General features: G+C 51.4%; 2 protein-coding genes across 6 annotated transcripts in view; one reads left to right on the top strand and one right to left on the bottom strand.

Annotated features, from left to right (window-relative positions):
* Window positions 1-9,229: 9,229 nt before the first annotated feature.
* GPX3 (glutathione peroxidase 3) lies at window positions 9,230-18,025 on the top strand. The gene is made up of 5 exons (XM_086697274.1): window positions 9,230-9,388; window positions 14,014-14,167; window positions 15,890-16,007; window positions 16,463-16,562; window positions 16,968-18,025. The coding sequence occupies exons 1-5, from the start codon at window positions 9,302-9,304 to the stop codon at window positions 17,187-17,189; spliced, it is 681 nt and encodes a 226-aa protein (XP_086553400.1). The 5' UTR covers window positions 9,230-9,301; the 3' UTR covers window positions 17,190-18,025.
* A 553-nt stretch (window positions 18,026-18,578) lies between these two features.
* The window catches only part of TNIP1 (TNFAIP3 interacting protein 1), a 53,329-nt gene continuing 51,652 nt past the window's right edge, over window positions 18,579-20,255 (bottom strand). For all 5 annotated transcript variants that reach the window (XM_086697012.1, XM_086697081.1, XM_025924410.2 and 2 more), the window contains one exon: window positions 18,579-19,363. In XM_086697012.1, coding sequence (XP_086553138.1) covers window positions 19,329-19,363 — 35 coding nt within the window. In that variant the 3' untranslated portion in view covers window positions 18,579-19,328. The remainder of the gene's footprint in view (window positions 19,364-20,255) is intronic.

The following is a 20,255-nucleotide window of genomic DNA, read 5'->3' on the forward strand; positions in this document are numbered from 1 at the left end:
AAAAATAAAATCGCATGTGCACAAGGTGGATGAAGGATGTTCAGGCAGCATTGTCTGCGTCAGTGAAAGGATGGGTGAGGGGAGGGGCTAGCAAATAAACCATAAAACACCCACATTGTGCAGTAGTTAATAATTAATTAGATTAAAAATGCTAGCATGGACAGATTTCCCAAACATATAGTGGATGGGGAAAGCAAATTGTAGCACAATAATAATGCGTCATAATACTTATGGGGAAAAAAAGGTAAACCAAAAAAAAAAAAAAAAAGCCGTCACATATATATTTTAAGCAATGCATGTGTAGGCAGAGAGAAAAGTCTGGAAGAATAAACCTACTGCTAATTATGCTAGAGAAGAGTTGTGACAAAAATGGAAAGCAGAAAGGGTGGAATGGGATTGTCACCTTAGTTATCAAGTTTTAATTTTATAAGAATGTAATCATGTATTACTTATATGAATAAAAATTCTCGAACTGTTCAAAAATATATAGATCCAGTGGGACTATGAGAGAAAGGAAAAGACAGGGACAGATTCTAAGGCTCAAGGTAGGGCAGTATTATTGGGAACAGTGAGAGAAGTTTCTGGAAGTGCAAGTGGAGGGGGAGGGGATCCTCCACACTCACCAATTCCGGAGCAGAGACCAGCAGGATGAGCCCTGTGAGTTCGGCTAGTTTTCAACACCTTTCAATTACGGCCACAAGTTCCTGTGTCCTTGAAAGGTCACCACGTCCTACCACTTGCCTTGGAACTAGATGACGTGTTTGTGCTGTTCTTTCTGAATTGTAAATATCCTCAGACTTTTTATCCAGTTCTTGTGTTTGGACATACCCTCCCTTTCCCAGAAATTCCACAGGGTTCTTGGTATTCTCATTCCAGTTCTTCAAACTGTCTATGAAACCTACTTCCTCTTATTCCAGCCCCAGCACATACCAGCCACATCTTTTTCCCCATTCAAAAATATTACCATTCCAGGCTACTTGCTGTGGGAGACTTTTAATGGAATTTCTCAAGGGACACTCGGCATAGGTGTAGCTAACACTGAGTGAGCACGTGGAGGTGCCAGGCACAGTGCTAACCTTCATAGAAGTATCTCGTTTAATCCTTCCAACAACCTAGTAGATAAGTACTATTATAACCCTCATTTCAGTTGAGACCTGGTGTGTGGTGGTAATCATGTGGTGGGTGGGTGAGTAAGTGAGAGAGAGAGTGAGAGAGAGAGAGAGAGAGAGAGAGAGTGTGTGTCACTGTGTGAATTTGTCCTAAGGGATTGAATAGCAGGTGTGGTGATTGGGGAGGCATGAGGGACTGGACTGGGAACAAATTCTCAAATGCTCAGGGGGGTTCAGTTTGCCAAGGGCCTTTATAGCCATTATTTCATTTGATTTCACCACAGTGCTCTAATGATGGTGGTCATTAGGGAAAATAATGAGCTGAGTCAAGCTTAATTCCCTTAAAGTGGCAACTATTGGGTCAAGGGTTCTTAGGGCCCATTAACCCACCGTGCAGCCTGGAGCAAATCTACAAGGGGGTGGATGTAGACAGATTGTGTGCTCTCTGTGGCTTCTTTTGACCCCGCTCTTAAAGGATCATTGACTTTCTAACCGCCACTCCTCCTAGTCTGGAAACTCTTGGCCGGGCGCCCCCTGCTCTCCAAGCCCGCCCATCCCAGAAGATAAAGCTAAGTGGCAGAGGAGCCAGTTTCCTGGGGTTAATAAACAGGCTGTTTATAGCCTGGAGCAGTCACGGGGCAGGAACAGGCAGGCTGGGAGGTCATGCTCTTTCTGACTGTTGAGGTTTCTCATAAACATGCCCCCGTCAACCTTCTGGGATTCAAGAACAACTCTGGGCCCATTGCCCTCTCCTCCCTTCCTTCTTTCTCCCTGTGATGGCTCTCCTCCTCTTTCCTTTCTCCTCTCCTATCCCCTTCCATCACCCTTTCTTCCATAATGAAAAGAGGATCCATTTTCACATTAGACACACTTGATAACTTTGGGTAGGCAATTCATCCCTCTGAGTCTCAGTTTCCTCCCTTGTACAAGGGGGGTCATAATGGGGCCCTCCTCAAAGAATATACATGGGAGAAGGTGCCCAGCACTGTGTTTAGCACACACAATGGGTATTTAAAATCTGTTTGCCCTTCCCTTTTCCCCCTCCACCCATCCCATCTCCCTAATCCTGGCCCCCACCCATGTTGTTTACATTCTTCTTGGGAGGAGAATAGAATAGACCATAAATAGGTAGATAAAAATAAATGAATGAGATCACTTAAAATTGTGAAAAGAAATAAAAGAATAACAAAACAAAGTGATGTGAGGAAGGAGGCTTTTTCTGTCTGCTGTCCTCAGGATAAAGTCCAAGGTCATCAAAGCCCATCTCCATCTGCCCTTGTTTACCTCTCCAGCCTTACCTTGAGTCACTTTTCTCCTTGAACTCTCTGCTTTAGCCATGAGGAACACAGAGTATAAAAGCTGGAAGAGGTTAGTCCGTCTTCGATCCAGTGGTTCCTTCAACCCCACTCTTTCCCATGTCTCACCCATGAAGGAGTCGTCCTGCTCCTGCCCAGATTACTAGTTACTTCCACCTGGAAGCCAGCCATGCAGCCACTCATCTGAGTTAGGTTTCCCTTTCTGTGCTGCCACTTTCCCCTGTGAGAGTATCCATCACCCTGCACAGCTGGTTTGTTTTCACCTCCCCACCAGACTGTAAGCCTCTTGTGGGCAAGAATCTCTTGTTCACTCTGAGTCCTCAGCAGTAAGCATAGTGCATAGCACATAGTAAGTGCTTAACAAACACCTGTTGTTCACTAATGTGCTTGTGGAATACTTAGTTTAGTAAGTTTAAGAGCTCAGTAAGATGAGGAAAAGGCACTGACAAGGCATGGCTCTGGAGACAAAGAATGAATTGGAAGGGGGAGAAAAAACCTCCTCAGTTCTCAGAGTTCTTGCTCTAGTTTCTTCCTGTTCCAACGATCTATCAGCGCCCCCTAAAAGGCTTACTGAGCAAGCAAGGCTGAAAGCGTGGACCCCATTTAACACCTTCCAGGGGGAAGGTCACACCCTAGAGGGGTGGCTCTGCTTTGGCTGAAGTTACCCAGCCAGCTGGTGGTAGCGTGTGTCTTAATAAGGTTAGGGCCCAGAGGCACGGGGCTCAACCTCTTCATCTTGCAGGGGATGTGGATGGCAGTGGTGATATGCAGACTCTGAACTAAGTGCCTCACTCATTTCAAATCAAAATAACCATTTGAGGGTGATGGTACCCACAAAGAAGGAGACAATATGATTTACCCACAGTCCACCCTCACCCTATAACCCACCTCTGACTGGGCAGACTCTCCTGGGCACCACCGCATTTATCTTCATGGACTCCTCCCCTGGGGTCAGTTCATGAGAAATGGCACATCACAGACTGCCTGGGATGGACAAAGCCCCAGAATTCTGATTTCCTCATTTCAGAGTTGGAGGGATTGCAAGGGTCTATGGGACATACTAAGATAGGATCAGGACTCCAGACTCTCACTCCAAAACCTTCTCAAGTTTACCTCACAAGCCCCCTTGGCATGAACCTTCTGAGTTGGGGAAGGGGTAGGAATGATACAGACCTGACCTGGCCTTTTCTTGGCTGTGGTCATGTTGGGAGAAGAGGGAGGGAGGGGCAGTGAAAAGCTACCCACCTCATCTTGTTTGCTCTAGAGTTTATTAGTTCTTTCTAGTCCCCATTGGTTTTGTGCATTGTTAGTTAACCCACAGGAAGTAGGATATGGGTTGTTCACTGTTAAGTGACTATTTATGAAGGTTGTTATTCTTCTCCAACACTATAGTCTCCCAGCCCAACAATAACCTAGAAAGGATGGAGGTGGGTGGTCTGAGGCTAGCAGAGACATAGGTAGGGCTCACTACTACTAAGAAATGGGAAAAAGAGTTTGGGGTTCTAGAAACATATAAGGAATCCCAGAGAATGGAAGGGCCATTTTGACTGAAAACTTGGAACTGTATCCAGCCTGGTGTGACTCTTAGAGATGCCTGAATTTGCTGTGGGGCCCTAGAAAAATCACTCAGCCTCTCAGAGATTCAGCTCTCAGATGAGGGCCAATTGAATGAGATAGTCTGTAGGGGCTCATTATCTTTTTACAAGTCTCCCTCCAACTAAGCAGGCTTTGGAGTGAGAGGGAATCACTGACTCCCATGTCAGGAAAGCTCAACAAACCTGGTATTTGCCAGGCCAGGTCCTGGTAAAGTTTAATTGGGAGATCTGCAGAAAAGAGTTAACGTAGCAGGACTGCTATGCTTAGAAAAATCTGCTTGCACAGTTGGCCCTTGGGTTGGCATTTGGGAACTTCAGTTTCAGTTTTTCAGGAGGATTTCCACTATTCCCAGAACTGATAAGAGTAGGTCACCGGGCCCAAACTGTTTATACAAACAGTGTGGTTTATGCTGAGCACCTGCCTTCCTTCTGGAAGTCTGGAATTTTGGCACATGCTAAACAGATGATGCCTACATGGCCAGCCCCCAGTAAAAGCCGTGGGCACTTAGTCTCTAATGAGCCTCCCTGGCAGACAACATATTACATGTGTTGCCACTGTTCATTTAGAGGAATTAAGCACATACTGTGACTCAGCTGGGAGAGGACTCTTGGAAGCCTGTGCCTGGTTTCCTCCAGACTTTGTCCCATGCACATTTTTCCTTTGCTGATTTTGCTTTGTGACTTTTCACTATAATAAGTCATAGCATGAGTGTGACTATATGCTGAGTTCCGTGAGTCCTCCTCCTGAATCACTGAACCTGGATGTGATCTTGGGGACTTCAGACAGGAGATAAGCCTGGATTGCTTTTCTTTCTATTTCCCTTCCCTTCCCTTCCCTTCCCTTCCCTTCCCTTCCCTTCCCTTCCCTTCCCTTCCCTTCCCTTCCCTTCCCTTCCCTTCCCTTCCCTTCCCTCCCCTTCCCTCCCCTCCCCTCCCCTCCCCTCCCCTCCCCTCCCCTCCCCTCCCCTCCCCTCCCCTCTTTCTTTCTTTCTTAGAGAGAGAGAGAGAGAGAGGGCACAAGTGAGCGAGGGGCAGAGAAAGAGAGGGAGAGAGAGAGAAGTGGGGCTCACCCGAAGCTGGGCTCGAGCTCACCCAGATGCGGGACTTGTCCTCAAGGACCATGAGATCATGACCTGAGCTGAAGTCAAATGTTTAACCAACTGAGCCACCCAGGCGCCCCAGGAGATAAGCCTGGATTTCACAGACAACCATAATCCTTTACCAATCTCATGATTATATAGCCTAAACCAGGACTGTCCAATAGAAATATAACATCTCTAATATGTAATTTTACATAATTTTAAATTTTCTATCAGTCATATTTTAAAATGTAAAAAGAAACAAGTGAAATAAATGTCAAGAATACATTTTCTTTAACCTAATCTATAAAATATTAATATTTTAACATGTAACGATACAAACATTTATTAGGGTATTTTACATTCTCTTTTTCATACTAAGTCTTCTAAAACCAGTGTGTATTTTATACGCGTAGCACATCTCAATTTGGACTAGCCACCTTCCAGGCACTCACTAGCCACACCTGGCTGGTGGCTGCCATGTTGGACAACACAGCCTTAGAGATTAAAGGCAAGAGCTCTGGAGACAAAATACCTGGGTCAGAATCCTGGTTCTACCACCTATCAAACTGCATGACCTTAAGCAAAGCTACTTAACCTCTCTACGTATTAGTTTCTTCATCTGCAAAATGGCCATAATGATGTTACCTACTTCATGAGGCTGCAGGGATTTTTCAGAAAGCTAACACATCTAAGGCAATATCTGGTACATACAGGATGCTGGGGGCTGGCTGTTACTCTTACTGTCCAACAATAAGATCAACTCGTCCAACTTCTTACTCCATAGATGAGGAAACCAATGCCCAGAGTTTGAAAGGCCCACGTTTCAAAAGTAGGGGCTCTAGCAACGTCTCTTGAAGAACTCCCTGTCTCTAGGCTGACTCTGAGATTGGATCAGCTAGTTATTTAGGCAACCGGCAGCAACAGGGCCACACCTGGGTTCTGCAATCCCTTCTGGATTGCAAAAGAGGGCTACCGTTTGAAATTGGCACTGAGGTGATGGGAGCTGGGCCTCCCTTCTGCTGCCCCCATCTGGACCCATCAGTTGGGCTGGCTGACCCCATCACCAAGTCCAGTGCTTACTCAGCAGTGATAGGGCTGGCTTCCATTGTTTTGGCTTTTTATAGCCCCTCTTGTTTATTAACTCATGTTCTGTCTTCCTCAGAGACAGAGAGCATCAGTACTTTTTAAAAACCTCCTTTAAGTCATCTGTGGTCCCTGTCTACCCACCAAATAGTAAGCTCCCTATTTATGTCTCCAAAAAGGATGGAGAAGAGGCACTGGGTGCCCATTTGTCTGGGACTCTGGAGAGCACATTCTCAGGCTGGAAACACAACTGGCTTAGGATTCCTCTACAGCATCTGTTTCCACCCTTCCTCTCCTGAAACTCAATGCAAATCATTTACTCTCCTGTGATAACTCAGTAACTCACATGTCTCGAATCTTACTAGCAGCTAGAATCAGACCAGTTTTGTCTGCTCAGACTGTTAGCACGTGTTGACCTGAAGTTCCACTTATTCTATATGCTAAGTAGCATTTTATTTAACATTCATTTATTTAATATTTACTGAGCATCTACCATGTAGGAAGCCCTGTGCAAAGTTGTGGGAATGAAGCTCTTGTGGACCTTGTGACTTACTGTAGAAAGTAAACAAGAAATGATGATAAAGGACAACATCTGATAAAGGACAGCATCTGATAGAAAGTATCAGATGCTCTAGGAACAATACTAAAGCAAGGGGACCTGAATAAAAGTGGAAACCTGAAAAATGGTAGGAGAGAACCAGTTAAGGAGAGAATGTGGAGTGCTCCAGGCAGGGGGGACAGCCTAGACAAAACCTGGAGGCAAGAGAGAATGGCACATTGGAAGAACTGAAAAAAGGTCCAGCACAGCCAGGGTAGAATGAGAGGAGTGCGGCTGGATTTTGAGGACATTGTCTGAAGCGCTAAGGAATTTGGACTTCAACCTGAGAGCAAGAGGAAACAGCCCAGTGGAGAATAACATCTTTCAAAACATAGGGTTCTGGGAACAAATCAACCAAATGAGCTAAAAATGTGGGCGGTGAGAAGGCGGGGGCGTACTCTTTTCATGTTTGTCTTCGTCTTCTTGGTGGGAAGTCTCAGCCCTCTTTTGAAAGCAGTGCGCAGGCTATCCTCAGTGCCAGGCCGTGCTCGCCTGACCCCCAGCCCACTGTCCGTGAAGCTAGTACTCCTGAGTTTGGTGCAGCACAGGCCTTCCTCAGACCCTTAGAACTGTAGAGCCACAAAGACCATCCATATGAGACACTGTCAAAGACTCTGAGGCCCAGAGAAGGAAAGTAATCTGTGTGTGGCCCCACAATAAGCCTCAGGCCTCTGGCTTCTTCTTCTTTCCCCCGAAGAAAGTGAACACCAGGTCTGGGACTAGGATGAGGCAAGTCAGGCACACAGAGTACAAAATTTAAGGAGACACTCACTCTCAGGTGCCAGCTGTGCGTTTGCAAGACCCTAGGTGCCCACTTACCTCATCCTCGTCCTGGCTCTGTTGGACACACCTGGAGGGCTGAGACTGTAACTTCCAGAAAACTCTCTGACATCTCTCGTGGTGTTAACATGATGCTAGGCACATATTTTCAGGGTCATTAGATGCCTACCAATGATAATGAACAATGGGTTTCTGACAAACTGCTAGGTATCCAGACATTTTTGTATCTTTGGGTAAATATGACCTTCAAAAGACAACAGAACAAAGTGGAGAGTGCCTGAGACTGGAGTGTAGAGATCTTGATTCTGGTTCCCTCTCTGCCACCGATTTACTATGGGAACTTGGACAAATTGTTCTCCATCTCTAGGCTTCAGTGAAAGGAGGCAGCTGAATAACATTTATTGAGCACTAACATTTAATGACTCTGTGTCAGTCATTGTTCAAATGCCCCTGCGCTTTAACTCATTGAAAGACTTCCTGGCCTTCAATCCCTTTCCTCCAACAGGCTGTGATCTGAAGTAAGAAAGGCTTTACAGAGAATATGGGACTTGAGACAGAACTTCCAGATTCCCATGCAGACAGTATCTTCCATTATAGTAAAGGCATGCTATCTCAAGGCACTTCTCCACTAGAAGACAGAGAATCATCTGCCTCAGAATCATGTTTGGAACATGTCTGAAGGCAGATTCTTGGCCTCTGCCCCTGGAGATTCTAATACAGTGATTCCAGTGGGGCCTGGGAATGTGTTATAAGCTTCCCAGGTGACTCTGGTAGTTGGGCAGATTTGAGAATGCACTGATCCCAACGTATTCCCCTATCTACGAGCAGGATCATACAAGACAGCCCAGACCTAGAGCTGCCTGACTTCATCAGCAGTTCTCCCCAAGCAGAGAAATGAATTATTTGATTGATTAATGCAACAAATATTAAGCACCTGTGTTCTGGGCCCTGTTCCAGGTGTTGGTTTTGGTCTCTGCTCTCCGGGAACTTCTGTTCTAGGTCTGTCACTTATTTTAGAACCAGAAGGTCTTCAGGAGGTCAACAACTAGTCCCATCATTACACAGTTGGGTAAACCAAGACCCAGAGGGGGAAAGCAACGCATTCAAGACTACACAGTGAGCAAACGTACTTTTCTGCTCCCACATCAGTTGAGGTACCCCAGTGTACCTCACGCAAAATCCGTGGGCACCCACCGTTTGCTTCTTAAGCACCGAACCTGCACGGAGCAAATGTTCCTGAAGGCTCACGTCAGATCTTGCAGACATTTTGAATCCTCAACATCCCTTCAACTGGAATGGAGGAAAGAGGAGAGAGGGCACACCACGAGTGTTTTAAAACCTAGGGCTAAGAAATGCTTCCTAGGATTGAGCCTTGCATTAGTTCCTCGGTGCTATTTAAAGCCCTTTCCCCTGGCTGTGCTGGAGGATATTGTGCCTGCCTCCTCCTGCACTTTAGAGCCGAAAGAAGAGGGGGCCGCCCCATGGGTTCACCAGGACCAGCTCCCATCTCTGCCCAGACTTGCTTATGTCACTGTCGCCCGGAGCCTGGGGAGGAGAAGGAGTGCCCGCCCCCGAAGTGCCAGTCGCCCTGCGATTGGCTACAGGGACTCCGGCCCGGCCGCGGATTGGTCATCGCTGAGGGCTTGAAAGGTGGCTGGGAGCGTCGGACACCTCAGACGGCGGTGGCCCGGGATCAGACCGCGTCTCAGGCGAGCCCGAGACGCGCCCCCAGCCCGCCATGGCCCGCCTGTTGCGGGCGTCCTGTCTTCTCTCCCTGCTCCTGGCTGGCTTCGTCCCGCCGAGCCGGGGGCAGGAGAAGTCCAAGGTGAGTGAGCCTCCGGGGTGGGGACCTGGCGGGACGAGCAGAGCCCCCAGGTGTCCATTTCTCGGTGGCGAGGCACCCCTCTTCCCAGGCTCCCCTCCAGAAGGGCAACACCTGGTGCGAGGACCCTTAACTCCGGTTCCTCCCTCTCCGCCGCCGGGACCCCCACCCGGAGCGCGGGTCTTCACAGCTCCATCTATGGGTGATCTGGGTGCCCCCGGTGGGCAGAATGTATAGGGAGGATGGGGCATTCTCGCCGAGTTGACCCCTTCTGCCCCACAGCTGCCTCAGAGTCGCCTTGCTACATGCATGACACGACTGTCTTCAGCTACTCCCCTCCAGTCGGGCCTGAAGGGGGCGGGGGCGCAGAGACCCGGGGTCTGGGTTGGCTGCGGAGGTTCCCGGGGGTGACTGACAGGCTAGGAGAAAGGGAAGGAGCTGGGTAGTTCCCGTCTCAAAGAACTGTGGTGGGGGCTCTTCTAGCTCAAGAATTAACGCAGGTAGAAATGCCCACTTGGATTCCAGGGCGTCGGTAGAAGGCGTAGAGATCTGTGACACCACTCAGCACTCTGGCTAGATCTTCAATCCTTTCTGGGCCTCAGTTTCTCCATCGGTAGGGACGGGTGTGGGGGTGGTCAGGGGCACAATGAAGCTGATGGTTTCAGAGAGGATGTTTGGAGAAGCTGCAAAATCTACCTTGAAGGTCTGGGCAGAGTTCTGTGGCAGCCTCACTACCCACACCCACTCCCCATAGTGGCCTGAGCAAAGCCTTAGGTAAGGTGGGGATGCTGAGGCCAGGAGTGGGGTGACCCAGCGTCCTTATGTCTTTGGACAGCGTATGCCAAGGTGGGCCCAGTAGATCTCTTCCAGGGTGGGAAGCTGAAACCAGGCAAAGGGATAGACCCAAACAGAGAGCTTTCTGTCTCCACCCTCCCAACACACATCACACACACACACACACACACACACACACACACACATACACCCCACATGCTTGTGTAAGCTCAAGAGAAGCTTTGAGCTTCTGTGTTTCTAAAATCTTCTGGGTTTTTATTTTAATATCTGAGGAGTTCATAATTCTATTTCCAAAGTTCTATTCACTATTCAGTTAGCCCTTTCCAAGCACAGGGTTCCTTCTGTATGTTTCTATCCCCCTGTCCTGTCCTCAGCTAAATCCTATTCAGTCTGTTTCTCTTTGGAGTAAGCATAGAAATTGGATGGCCATGAAGCCACCTCTTCCATGCCTCCTCCTTTGTATCCAGCCCTGTTCATTATCCCCAACTCATTTTCTAGGGCAGAGATGGGACTGAGTTTCAAGATGGTGGTGTGGGGTAGAGGTAGGGGTAGGCAGCCCAGTGCCATGGAGTCAGTCCTTTACCCTGTTTGCGGAGAGCCAGAGAAGAGAAGATTGGGCCCTGACTCAAGAAGGCTGGGGGTAAGAATGTGGACCCATGAATAACTCATCATAGCCATGTGTTGTCTGGGGAGGAATTGATGGATTCAGAGAGAACAGGATGGGTATGGTCTAGAGAAGTCTTAGGGTGAGGTATGATCCTATCAGATACAAACCAGCTAGGACCTGTTGGCTAACAGGCTGGGTATGTGCATCTCTCCACCCAGGCCCTTAGAGAGTCGAAATGTCATAGCGCTGGATTCTAAGACTCAACCACCTACCTTACCCCCCAACTCCAGGGCCAAGGGATAGGATGGGGGGCCTGTGAGGAATGGGATAGACAGTAGGTGACAGTCTCAGAGGGTTGGCTGCCTCCTCCCAGTTCAAAGGGAGGAGCTTGGATAACAAAAGGAATCCTCCTTTCCTTGCTGTGTCCCCCCTCCAGTCCAGCTTAAAGCCACCCAGGCTCTCTGTACTTGCTGTGCAGAAGGACTTTGCAGAAGCTGAAGAAGGGTAACAGCTGCTGACGTGCATAGGATCCTAGTAACCGCTGGTTTCTAGGTGACTAAAGCAGGCAGAGAGAATCATGGAACCACAGGCTGACAGAACTGAAGAGCCCTTAAGACAGCACTGAATCTGAGCCTATCTGACAGGCGAGGAGCCAGAGCCCCACAGAAGGGAAAGGAGTGGTTACAGGAGTCCTGGCCAGGCCCAGAACTCAGGTCTCCTGCCCCCAGGCCAGGTCTCCTTTCATACCATCACATCGATGGGAGTGGTAGATGGAAGAGGAGAAAGATCCAAGACCAGCAGCCCAAGCCAGCCGGGGTCCTGGCTGAGACCCCCTCCAGCTCCCAAGTCACCAGCACTCTCCTGTCTCATCCAACCGTGGCAGGCCTGAGGCACTTGAGCTGCCTCTCCCCACCATCTCCTTTGGCCTCCCTGTTTAAGGTGCAGGGCTCTGACATTCCTGGGCCCAGAGGAGGGAAGGAGGCTCACAGCTCGCGTAAGGACTGGGTAGCAGTGCTCAGTGGTGAGTACAGGCCATGGCTTCCGCCACCATAGGCCACCCTCTGACCCCCATCAGTCTGAATCCACAACCCCGGCCTCACTGTCCCCACTAGAAAGCTCGGAGGCTTTGTCATCATCCCTTCTCCTGGAGACACCTTGCACAGTGCATCATCTTCTTTACACTGGCTGGGGAACATCAAAGACCTCTTCACAATAATGTAGGGACATCAGGGCCCTTTACCCTAGCCTCAGGCAGAATAACCAGTATCCATCCCTCGACGTGGGGATTTCTCTCCAAGAGGTCTTCCAGACTTCTTTGATCTGTCTATAGATTCTTACAGCCATTTTGGGAGGTGGGTGGTAATATCCTCCCCTGTCAGCTGACTGAGGCTTGGAGAGTAAAATTGGCTCACTTGCCCCAGGGCCCCAGAGCCAGCCACGTCTAAAACCTAGTGAGAAGAGGTTCCCCTTGCCCCACCCCCAGCCCGAAGCTGTGCCCAGAAGCTGATCCTCCCGTTGTTTACAAGCTTCCATTATTTAGACAACCTCTTGGCTTTTGTTCTCTCCATTTCCCAGAATTTGTTTTTGGATTAGGGTGGAGTTTTGGAAGAGCTGGAGAGGCTGGAGAGACGTGTAGGGAGGACTTTCCTTCTGGCTGCTAGACCTCTGTGGTCAGCTGGGCTATGTTTGTTGTGTCCTGTTTGTCTGTATTTTGTGGTGGAACCGACCCAACTGGGGCCAAGGAGGCCCAAGGGCTAGAGGAATGTTGAGCTTAGTTCTCAGGCCTGCTTCCAGCACCCACCAGAAATCACAGGGCATGGAATATCAGCCTCATGGAAAGCAGGGAATTTGCATCGAAGCCAAGAAGAGAGTTTGCAGCTCTCAGGGATTGGCTTGTTGGAGGGAGCCCTGCCTCATCTGGCTCAGCAGGCCTGCGGCATCTTCCAGACAGAGGGTGGCTTTTCTGTACTGTCCTGGGGCCACACCCTGCTAAGCCAGATGACTCCCTTTGCCCAAATGGGCCCAGGTACCTCGCCTACAGGAAGTCTTCTTGGTTGATGGGGAGGAGAGGGTGTGGATTTGCTTCTGTAACTCCAATCACCTGTCTCTGTCTCTCCTGGTCTATAATGGTGGTTTGCATTTGATTTGTTTTATTGTCTTGCGACCCCTCTCCTACGACATTAGGGCCAGAGATTTCCTGCTACAGTGGTGGCAACATTTTGCTTTCCCATCACGACCAGCGCCTCTGCTGATTGTGTTATTGATGCCGAGTCACCCTTTCGAGAGCAGACCCAGATTTTCGTAGTCTGTACCAGAGCCAGGGCAGGCACAGAGAAGGGTCTGATGCAATGTCGTGCTGGTTGGCAGGGATCCCACTCCTCCTCTCCTGATAGTGACGCTGACAAGTCAGCAGGGTTGAGCAAAGCTGGTCCAGTTCGAGGTTCTCATCTTATGAAAGAGGAAACTGAGACCCAGCCCAGAGAAAGGGCTAGCACCAGACCACACAAAGTGTTGGTGGCAGAGCTGGACGAGGACCCCAGGTCCCCCACCTCAGAGTCCATTGTTGGCTACTTGTTCTGGAGGTTGACTGGGGGTAGGGCAGCAAAGAGGGAGGCATAACAGTCGTCTCAGCTGCACACTCGCAGGGAACATCTCATACGTGCCAGGCTTTCCCCTTGCCATGGTGCCAAATCCTCTCAGCAGGCCTTTCCCCTTCCTGGTTCCTCCTGCTTCCCTGTTTTATAGCAACAGCCTCGGCTTTCCAGCCCTCCGGATTTGGAACCTCCGAATCACCCCTTTCTACACTGCCACTTCCTCCTTTCTGTCCAGTCCCTCTTCCACAATGCTGTCATTCAGGCCCACATCATCACTTGCCTGGCTGGTTGCACTGGCCATGCCAGGAGTCTCCATCAGCACCCAGAAATGCAACCTCCAGCACCAGCATGGTCTCCCTCCAAGCCTGGCAAATGTTCACAAATTGGCATGTGAAGTGGAAGTAATGGTCACCGTAAATCATTCTCCGGGTTTCCATACGCTCACCAGACGATTAAGCGCTTTCGTAATCATCCCTTTGCATAAGGGATTAGAGCTCGGTTCTGGTCCACTCTGGAGTGGTCTTGGGAAAGTCACTCCCCCTTACTGGTATCTTTTATTGTCTTGAAAACGGAGATGCCAGGTTCCCTTCCAGCTCTAACTGCTCCCGGGTGCCGGTCTTCCTGTGTTTCAGACGGACTGCCACGCTGGCGGGAGCGGCACTATCTATGAGTACGGAGCCCTGACCATCGATGGGGAGGAGTACATCCCTTTTAAGCAGTACGCTGGCAAATACATCCTGTTTGTCAACGTGGCCAGCTACTGAGGCCTAACAGGCCAGTACGTTGGTAAGAGCCCGCTTTCCCTCCCTGCTCTGGGGCTGTTTCTGCCAGTTGGGCACATTTCAATCACAGGAGCGTTTTTGATGCAAGGGGAGAGGGGTGACAGATCACGAAATGCCAAACCGTGTATCTCAGTTCTACTGTGTTCCATGGTTTTTTTTTAAATTTTTTTAATGTTTTTATTTACTTTTGAGAGCCAGAGAGAGACAGAGCACGAGTGGGGGAGGGGCAGAGAGAAAGGGAAACACAGAACCCGAAGCAGGCCGCAAGCTCTGAGCTGTCAGCACAGAGTCTGATGCGGGGCTCAAACTCACGAACCGTGAGATCATGACCTGAGCTGCAGTCGGACACTTAACCGACGGAGCCACCGAGGCGCCCCTGTGTTCCGTGTTTTTGTGAAGATTATGTAAGCCCAAGGTCTGATCACCTTCAGACGTGTTCTAGAACATTCCCAGTTATCCTTCCTCCCTGGGTACCTCAACTGCCCCGAAAGCAGCGAGATGGAAGAGATTTGTTTTGTACCTGGAGTGTCCTTTCACTGGAGTAAGAAATGGTAGCTTTATCCTGAATTTCCCATCTGCCCTGGTGCCTCTCTTGGCCCCTATCTGGAAAGCAGACAGTTGGGCTGAGGCCCCCAGTTGTGTGTCAGTGGCTGTATGAGGTGTTTCACCGAGATTTCATGATCCTCGTATCCTCCCTCCTTTCTTCTCAGCTGGGGCTAAGAGTCAACAACCTGGGGGAACAGGCAGGCCAAAGGCATCTGACGTTGCCCACAGGAAAATGCTCTGGGGCTGAGCACAGTCTGCTGATGGGGCTGGGGGAAGCAAGGGCAACCTGACCCTGAATGTCTGCCTGCCAGTCTCAGGCAAACTCCTGGACGTGGAATGATGCAGGCTGGATGGCCCAGTGGGCACTGGGTGCTCTGGCTAGAATGCTTCTGTGTAGCTCTTGGAAGAGAGCAGAGTGTTTGTGCAAGAGATGGGCTGGGTGCTGGCAACTGCACGAGAGGCCAGGTGCACCAGGTGCACCGAGGGGACTAGGGTGCTGGGCCAGGGCCTCCCTTTGTTTTTTTGTTTTTTTTTTTTAATTTTTTTTTCAACGTTTTTATTTATTTTTGGGACAGAGAGAGACAGAACATGAACGGGGGAGGGGCAGAGAGAGAGGGAGACACAGAATCGGAAACAGAGCCATCAGCCCAGAGCCTGACGCGGGGCTCGAACTCATGGACCGCGAGATCGTGACCTGGCTGAAGTCGGATGCTTAACCGACTGCGCCACCCAGGCGCCCCAGGGCCTCCCTTTGATTCTCAAGCTGGGGAAGTATGGGAGGGTGGTGATGGCCCCACCCACCTCCCACCCCCTCCCCAGGAAGTCCTGTCTTCTGCCCAGGGATGTATGGCTCTTGGTCTAGGCAACTCCAATCCCGACAGTCTGGCAGGAGCCCTCGGCTTACTGGCCCAGTGGCAGTGGGCAGGTGACTGACTACTGATTTGAGGAAGAGTATTGCTCTCGCTTCTCCCCAGACCTCCAACCCAACCAGACTGGAGTCAGGAGGATGGGACTCGCATCCCAGTGGTGCCACACTCCCTGGGCGATCTTGGGCAAGGCCTGCGCCTGTCAGGCCTCAATGATTTCAGCTATCCAATGGGAGAGCAGGAGGAGTGGTACGGATGACGCGGGGCTCTTTGATAGAGTACCTTCACCTCTGCCCTCTTTTTCCCTGGCCCAGAACTGAATGCACTACAGGAAGAGCTTGCACCATTTGGTCTGGTCATTCTGGGCTTCCCCTGCAACCAATTTGGAAAACAGGAACCAGGAGAAAACTCGGAAATCCTACCCAGCCTCAAGTGAGTGCTTGCTTCGTGTCCCGAGAAAGCTCCTCTGAGAAAGCACAGCCCCGCCCTGTGCCTCCGCCTAAGCACCGGGCATCTCTTGCATTGGCCCCTACTCGTGACAGATACTCAGCCACCAAGAACGATGCTCCCCTTCCAGGAACCCCATTCATTGAAATGAACGAAAGAGGGGTCAGGGACAGGGATGACTGCATGTGAGTGCACGATGGGATGGCAGGGGTGGGTGGGGGAAGAGTGTAGGCAGGGGACAGGGTTACTGAGAAGGTACCAAACTGGAAAAAGAAGCTTGCAGACCCACACTATGCCTATGCCCATTCAATATCAGCTCCAGCTGCCTGGTGTGGAATAAAATCCAGATTCCCAACACCCCCTCCCTGTTCAGTCCCTTCCTTGTCATTTCTGGGCCTGTGCCCATCTCCTTGGGACCCACATAAGAATATTCTTTGTAGGCATGTCCGACCAGGTGGGGGCTTCGTCCCCAATTTCCAACTCTTTGAGAAAGGGGATGTGAACGGGGAGAAAGAGCAGAAGTTCTACACGTTCCTGAAGGTGAGTATACAGTCACCTCTGCGGGCGTCTCTCGGCCCGGCTGACACCGGCTCTGAACAGGGCTGCAGCCACTCCTGTTCCCGCCCATGCAGAGACAAGGCCTGGGCCACCCTCCCCTGCTTCTGGGTTCTGGGGGAGTTTCTTGGCATCTATCATTGCAACCATAAGACTCTGCAGACACTAGGCTCTCAACAGCCCATTTTGTAGATAAGGCCCAAGCAGGGCCCCACAAGTGATTGGCTAAGAGTCTCACAACCTGCTAAAGGTCCCAGGACCCCACTTTCATCTCCCAAACTGGTATTCTTTTCGCAGCGCCAGGCTGTTCCCCTACCTGCCAGGAAGGCCCAGGGCGGGGGGTGGGGAGGGCCCCACGCAGGGTTGACACCAGTCTCATCCCTGCTGCAGAACTCCTGCCCACCCACCTCGGAGCTCCTGGGCTCACCTAACCGCCTCTTCTGGGAACCCATGAAGGTCCATGACATCCGCTGGAACTTTGAGAAGTTCCTGGTGGGGCCAGATGGCGTGCCCCTCATGCGCTGGTACCACCGGACCACGGTCAGCACCGTCAAGATGGACATCCTGGCCTACATGAGGCGGCAGGCGGCCTTGACAGTCAACGGGAAGTAAATCAGGCCTGCCCCACCCTGTGTCCACCATGCAGGGGCTGGGGAGGGACTCTGTTCAGGAAGGAACCCATTTCTCTAACCACAACACACTCCCGCCACAGACCCCTTACTAATATACAAGGCCCCGACCCGACCCAAACATGCACGTACGATTGTCGTCTGTACTGCTGCGCATGTGGGTGTCTGCACACGTGCCTCCGTGACCGTGCGTGTGCATGGGTACAGCCACCGCTGTCTACCTGCGCAAATATGGGGGACGTGAACCGTTTGTGTGCCCACAGCTGTGTGTTATGGAGAGTGCTGGAGAACTCCCCTTTCTCTCCAGTTCTCTGTTCCAGTGAGAGCCGTTCACTTTCAGTGGAGCCCAAGTTAAAACCAGATCCAGATCCAACTGTTCTGCTCTGACCCGGACCTCAACCTTGGGGCCGGCATCTCCCACTGCCTCCAAATCTCACCACTGAAGTGCCCAGAAGTTTCTGGGTCTACCACACTGCTCAATCTTCCCCCTCTCCATCATGCAGCCTCGCTCCTTCCTGAGGGGCCCTCCCAAGCCCCCTCCCCCACCCCACAGTGCTCCCTGAGAGCAGCCGAGGCAGACGTGAGAGCAAGGGCCACGTCCCGTGTCAGGGATGGCGTCTCCATGAAGGAGGGGCCCGAAGCCCTTGTGGGCGGACCTCCCCTGAGCCTGTCTGAAGGGCCAGCCCTTAGTGCATTCAGGCTGAGGCCCCTGGGCAGGGATGCCACCCCTGCTTTTCTGCAGGATGTGCCCTCTCCCCTCACCCTGGCTCTTGGTATTAGACTCACCCCTGTGTTCCCAGTAAAGGCCTTTCTGCAGCAGCTGAGCCTACTGTGGTGCTTCCTCCATGGGGCCACCCTAGCTGGGGAGGGTGGGAGGGAGCAGAAGGACGGAAAAAGAATTGGAGGGAGTGCTTTGGGCGCCTGCTGTTTGGTTTCTACCTAGGCCCAGCCCACTCTGCTTCTCTAACTCGGCATTTGGAGTTTATAAATCTAGTTCATATCCGCTCTCGTTCCCTCCCACATTTCTCCAGGCAGCTGGAGCTGAGATGAAGTGTTCCATTTGACAGGCGAGGAAACTGAGGCTCACAGAAGGGCCAGCCTCGCCCAGGGTCTTCTGGTAGGTGAGGGGCAGGACTGGAATACAAACCCAGGTCACCTCTCAGCCCAGATTCTGTCCACTGCCCCTGGCTGCCCACCCTCAAGGAGGTGCAGAGCAGGGCCCGGGGGATATCTGCCGAGAGTTGGGGCAGTGCTCTCGGGACTAGGGGCCATGGGGCACAGAGGGAAGAGGCCGGGAAAGCAGCACTCTCACTGACTGGGAGGAGAACATTAGCCCGGACGTAAAAAAAAAAAAACACAAGTCACAGAATACTGATCTTCAACTTGGATTTATGTCCAAGGTTCGTGCAAACAGCTGCCCAGGGACAGCCAGCCACCCTGTTCTCGGCCTCTGACACCACAAGCCTCCAGCTGCAGGGCCGGGGCTCTGGTAGCTTCACGGTGGGCCCCTCAGCGCATGTGACTGGCGTGGCCTTCATCCCAGGCTGTCATGGCACCAGCAAGGCTGGTGGGTGGAGGTGGAGGGCCCTGCAACGGAACACCCCATCATTCTCTTCTGTGTCCGGGGGCAAACCTGCCCTTCCTGCAGCTCCTCAGAGGGGAAGGGATGGGCATGGGGCAGGTCCTGCTGCTACAGAGCTTGAAGCGAAAATCAAACACACACATGAACTGAACGTGGTCCCCAGAGGGGCTGGAACCACTTCTGGGGAAGTTTTGAAAGGAAGGGGTCTCAGCTGGACCCCACTCTTGAGACTGACATCCCCCAGCGCTTCTGCAAAGCATGGCAGGTCAGAGTCAGACGAGGCCTCTCTCCACTTGGTGGCAGGGTGGCGAGTTTCTCCTGGCCACTCCACAGGAGGGGCCCCAGATGGAAGCCTTCTGGGTGGAGCCTCTCCAGTCTGTGAACAGTTCAGGTCAGGCTGGGGCACAAACTGGTGGCCCATCAGCCTCCCATCCGGCCGGGGCGCTGGCTGCATACAGAACGTGGCCTCTAGTTTTTCAGTAATCTGAGATCAGGTGGCTCTGGCAAGACGAAGGTGGAGCCAAGTGACATAATCTGGTCTCACTGAGGCCCCTCACGGTCATTTTTCGTAGACTCTAAATAAAGAAAAATGTTGAGGACTTGAAAAGACGATACGATACAGTAGGTTCCAAAGGCCTACAGAAACCAGTAAGTAATGATGAACGTAACACCTAGAGTTAAGTGTTGCCGAGTGCCAGGTCCCGGGCTAGTACCTTAGGTACATTTGTCACTCAATCCTTGTCCAGCCCTATGAAGCAGGCAGATTATTGGCCCTTTATGGAGGAGGGAATAGGCACACAGAGAGATTTTTAAAAATTTGCCTGAAGTTCCAGATCTAGGAAGTGTTTGAGCTTAGCCAGTCTGGCTCCACATCCCAGAGTCAGAGAAGTTCTGGGGGAGGAGACAGCCCTGCCCACTTGCCCCTCGTCACAGCAGCCTCTGACGGGCTCCACACAACTTCTAGGGCTCTGTGGGGAACCATGAGAAAACGGCGGACCGGCGCAATGCCTCCTGCCACCCACTACGTCTTCCAAACCACGCTGCCTCCACGTCCCCCTGCAGCCTCTGTGAGGGGCACCTTCTGCAAGGGGCACTCTATCTCCTGGCACAGCTGGCTCTATCGCTGCACGGCCACAACCCTTAGAAAACACCTCTTTGTGCTGGGAAGGACTCAGCTTCCCTGACGCTTGCCCCCACAGACAAGATGGTACCTTCTGCCCCACGCAGCCTTGCAGAAAGCAAAGGCTGTCACTAAGGGCCTGTAGTCCTCCTGTGACTAGTGAACAAACCGCCAGTCCCCAACTGTTTACGGCCAACACCGTGACCTGACGGAGCTTTTCAAAATGCAACTCTGGGGGCGCCTGGGTGGCTCAGTCGGTTGAGCGTCCAACTCTTCATTTCGGCTTGGGTCCCGATCCCAGAGTCAAGGGATCAAGCCCTGCGTCAGGCTTCACACTGAGCATGGAG

This window comes from Puma concolor, chromosome A1 (genome assembly GCF_028749965.1).
Source record: "Puma concolor isolate L17-30 chromosome A1, mPumCon1.1.hap2, whole genome shotgun sequence".
Classification (NCBI taxonomy): Eukaryota; Metazoa; Chordata; class Mammalia; order Carnivora; family Felidae; genus Puma; species Puma concolor.